The 4,808-nt window shown below is 45.7% G+C and overlaps 1 protein-coding gene across 1 annotated transcript; it reads left to right on the forward strand.

The window, feature by feature from the left end:
* Positions 1-876: 876 nt before the first annotated feature.
* Positions 877-2,427, forward strand: HD556DRAFT_1237744 (dihydroxy-acid/6-phosphogluconate dehydratase; the record flags this gene model as incomplete). The annotated part of the gene is made up of 8 exons (XM_041297926.1): positions 877-998; positions 1,046-1,125; positions 1,178-1,421; positions 1,474-1,768; positions 1,828-1,850; positions 1,907-2,016; positions 2,122-2,217; positions 2,273-2,427. Coding segments are annotated over 8 exons (1,125 nt in total), but the record flags the coding sequence as incomplete, so codon positions are not given.
* Between the last annotated feature and the right edge of the window lie 2,381 nt (positions 2,428-4,808).

The raw sequence follows: 4,808 nt of genomic DNA on the forward strand, positions 1-4,808 counted from the left end.
GTGCCAGTGTTTGGGTGCAGGCCCAAGTGTCATCGCGACTATGACTGCTGCTACTCATGAGATTAAATGCAGGCAGGGGCGAAGTCATAGAAATTATTCGTAAGTTCAATTCCATTTCAATGAAGTAGGCTTTTCCAGGGGAGGGGGGGGGGATTTATACTAATACATGAATGAACTTCACATCTACAGGCAGCGTGCAGTACCACTACTGCCGCACATCTATAATGCAGGTTTGGTCTTTATATCTAGGTCATAAATATTGATATTAATTGTAAAGTGAGAAAAGACGCAGATACGCACCACATTATCCCTCCCGCTTCCAGCCTAACTTCTTCAACACCGCATGCAGCCATTTCTTCATTGGCCATTCAACAATGTCTGTTCCCTCTGCGACATTCACTCTTGCCCCCATCTCCGTTGGTCTATGCCCCGTCTTCACGCGTCTATGGTTTCAAAACTCCTTCATTTTTTGTTTGATCTCTGCTTGCTCTGCTCCATATTTGCAAGCACTATTAATACTGCAATACAGCTACTTGTATTTAGCTGAGTCAAAACATTGCGTGAGATTTTTCATGTACTTTGTCCTGTGGATCCATTTCGATTTGCGATCAATGTTGATCGTCAATATCTATGTGTTGAGTGATGATTTTTGGAGTATCTCAGACACAGGAGGCTTGTTTCGGTGAGTCGAGCTCTGAGATGTTGATCCTGTATGTTGTGTGTTGATATTTGGTCTTGCGAGTGGCTTATACTGATATGTTAAATTTTTCTCGCTCAATTAGCTTTCATCCACTCCAAGTCCTTACCCACTGTTCGCAGTCCGTCAGTGTGTTGATATGCCTTCGAGTCTTATGGTGGGTGGTTATCCAGCTCCAAATGTCCCCAAACCTTGAACTTGAGTCAGGTGCCTATGCTGTTGGCCTCATCAATGATGAGGAGCGATTCGATGTCATCAGACATTCATGTCCTGGCGCTGGTGCCTGCGGTGGTATGTATACGTACGTGTTCTGTCGCTTTTAAGCAGGAACCTTCTCATATGTCCTAGGGACAACACCATGAGCTCTGCTCTTGAAGTCTTGGGCATTTCTCTTCCCTACTCCTCAAGCACACCAGCAATATACCCTGGTGAGTTAGAAAATACTTCTGTTGCATGTAAAATTTTGAATTCGTGTATCAGAGAAGGCACAGGAATGCTTCAAAGTCGCCAAGTATATGAAATGTCTTCTAGAGCTTGATTTGAAGCCCAGAGATATCCTCACCCATCAATCTTTCCTGAATGCAATCACTATCGTCAACGTCCTCGGTGGCTTAACAAATGCTGTTCTTTACTTGCTGGCTATAGCCTGTGCCACCAATGTTCCCTTGACTATCGACAACTTCCAGATGATTTCAGACAGGACTCCATACCTTGCCGATTTGAAGTACTTTCGTATTCATGATTCGATTGCGTTCTCTCACAGTAAACATCGTCAGGCCATCTGGAAAGTATTATATGGAAGACATTCACAAAATTGGTGGCATACCAGCGATCATCAAATACCTTCTCAAGAACACTGATCTTATCGATGGTAACCAGATGACTGTTACCGGAAAGACCCTCGCTGAAAACCTCGTGGATGTTCCGGAGCTCGACTTTGATAAACAAGACGTCATCAAGAAGCTGGACAACCCCATTAAACCCTCTGGTCATTTGACTATTCTCAAAGGTAGCTTGGCTCCTGGAACCACTGTCGCCAAGCTTACAGGGAAGGAGGGTTTGCGCTTTGAGGTGATTTATGGTTATTTGTTGATTCCATGTCATGACTAACAGATACTGTGGTGGTTCAGGGTGTCACCAAATGCTTTGATAGGTACAGTGTAACGCCAAACCTTATGTTTAGCTTGCCTCATATACTTCATCTTTAAGTGTGCATGACTTTTATCCTGCACTTGAGCGCGGAGACATCAAGCATGGAATGGTCTTGATATTCAGATATCAAGGACCGAAGGGCGGGCCAGGAATGCCAGAGGTTGGATGTTATCCTTGATATTAGTTCTTGCATGCTCACATTCAACTCCAGATGCTGGGTACAGTCGTATTTTAAACGAGCCCTAGAGTCCTCCTAATCCTTTTACGCACAGGTCCCACCGCCACTCTTATGGGTGCTGGGCTGGGCAACTCGACTGCGCTAATCATGGATGGTCATTTTTCTGGAGCATCCAGAGGTTTCATCATTGGTGCGTCTTTTACGCAACTTCACTTGAAGACAAAGGCTGACTTCCGATCTACCAGGTCACGTCGTCCCTGAGGCAACCCTCGGTGGTCCAATTGCTCTTGTGGAAGACAGCGATCTCATTGCCATCGATGCAAAGAGTAGGACCATCGACTGGCTAGTGGGCAAAGAAGAGAAAGTATGCCAAAGAAAAGCATGGGAAGTCTCAGACAAGGTGAGCTCATTGATCCTCGTTTGGGCAAGAGCCATGCTGATCCTTGTCATTGCCTACCATTTACAGGGAGTAAGTTCATCAATCCTCATTTGGGCAAGAGCCATGCTGATCTGCGTCGTTGCCCACTGTTTGCAGGAGGTGAGTTTGTCGATCCTTGGTCAGGCAAGAGCCATGCTGATCCTTGTCATTGCCTACCGTTCGCAGGGAGTGAGTTCCTCGATCCTCATTTGGGCAAGAGCCATGCTGATCCTTGTCATTGCCCACTGTTTGCAGGAGGTGAGTTTGTTGATTCTCATTTGGGCAAGAGCCATGCTGATCCTTGTCGTTGCCCACCGTTTGCAGGAGGTGAGCTTGTTGATCCTCATTTGGGCAAGAGCCATGCTGATCTGTGTCGTTGCCCACCGTTTGCAGGAGGTGAGTTTATCGATCCTCGTTCAGGCAAGAGCCATGCTGATCCTTGTCATTGCCCACCATTTGCAGGAGGTGAGTTTGTCGATCCTCATTCAGGCAAGAGCCATGCTGATCCTTGTCATTGCCTACCATTCGCAGGGAGTGAGTTCCTCGATCCTCATTTGGGCAAGAGCCATGCTGATCTGTGTCATTGCCCACTGTTTGCAGGAGGTGAGTTTGTCGATCCTCATTTGGGCAAGAGCCATGCTGATCCGTGTCGTTGCCCACTGTTTGCAGGAGGTGAGTTTGTTGATTCTCATTCGGGCAAGAGCCATGCCCACCATTTGCAGGAGGTGAATTCATCGATCCTTGTTCGAGCAAGAGCCATGCTGATCCATGTCATTTCCCACTGTTTGCAGGGAGTGAGTTTGTCGATTCTCGTTCGAGCAAGAGCCATGCTGATCTGTGTCGTTGTTCGCTCGAGCAACAGCCATGCTGATCCAAATCGTTGCCCACCGTTTGCAGGAAGTGAGTGTGTCGATCCTCATTCGAGCAACAGCCATGCTGATCCAATGGCTGGACATTAGATAAATATCATTTGTATATTTCCTTTTCTTTGCTTTCGTTTGTCACAGATAGAATAGACGTATCTCAGGCTATCACTGAATAGACCAGCAACTGTATTTCTACCACATCAGCACATGTCCCTCAAATTTAGAAAACTGCAAAAATAAGCAGATGCGACGTGATTGGTCACATGCACAAAAGCAACTTTGTCATGACTTAACAGTTCCATACAGCCTGACAGATTCCTGGTGAGCAAGAACCATGCGGGTGAGTGACACACCAAGGTAATCATAAGATTATATATTGTGTAATTTTAAATCAGCTAAAGCTGGCTCTAGCTGACGTGAAGACCATATATGTGGTTCCATTGACCGAACCAAACCATAAATTATGTAAGCCATAACTAGGTACACGGCTTGGCTAACTGTAGCTCCGCCCACAGCTAAAGCCGGACATAAGCTGAAACTGCGGCAACACTAATCATGGGGTCCCAGTGGCACTGCAAGAGCTGAACGGATCACAAACTGCATGTATTTACCCAATGTCAATCTCCATTACTAGGTTACATGTCAATGCACATGGCACTAGCCTGAGCATGATGAATTCTAGGGAAGATGGGAGCCGGGGACTTGGTGTGTGAACATCGTTACCCATAAGTATAGTCACCTCAGCCTTCACAAAGATTTTTCTGAAGACATTACAGCAGCACGCTGATCCTCTCCAGTGATACCAATCTACCTTCCTAACATCATGGCCAGTATGGCTATGTAGTACCAATTGTCAGCCGGTATCCGGTTCCAGGATTTGAACAGCATAGATATCTTGTCCCAGAGAGCGGTCGGAATGTCCAATCTGGGTTGCACTATAGTCAGCATCTAACCAACGAAGGTTTCAGTTTGCAAGGCTGACCCTATCTGCAGAACTTATGTGACACCAGTGACTTAGTTGATCATGCTGGCAGTCCGGTGAACATTTCTGCTGGCCTATCACTCCATTTCAATGTTCATTGAAACTGGAAGCCCTTCAGACCTATTCCAGATACTATCAAGTAGACAAACCAGATTGGTGATTATGTACCATATCGAGCTCTTATCAAAGCAGAAGCCGTTAGTTTACAAAGAAGCCACACGACAAAAACGATGTAGTAGGGAAGACATTTTGGTTAATTTTTTGATTAACCAATTTTCTGATCTTTCATCAGGCCGACCCTACTACCTTTGCAGTCTGACGCTGATGGTTACAGCCACCATCGGTAGTTAGACAATCACAATATACCACATTCATTTATTGTAGATGTATATGTGAAGTAGGCCGATTCTGACCTGGGCACGTATATAAGTCCTGCGGGAAGCTCTGGACTGGACCAGTGACAATCTGCCTCTCTTTCAACTTTTGCACTCATCAGAAATTATATTTTGGAAGCT

Source organism: Suillus plorans, assembly GCF_016647745.1.
Source record: "Suillus plorans strain S12 chromosome Unknown HD556scaffold_30, whole genome shotgun sequence".
Classification (NCBI taxonomy): Eukaryota; Fungi; Basidiomycota; class Agaricomycetes; order Boletales; family Suillaceae; genus Suillus; species Suillus plorans.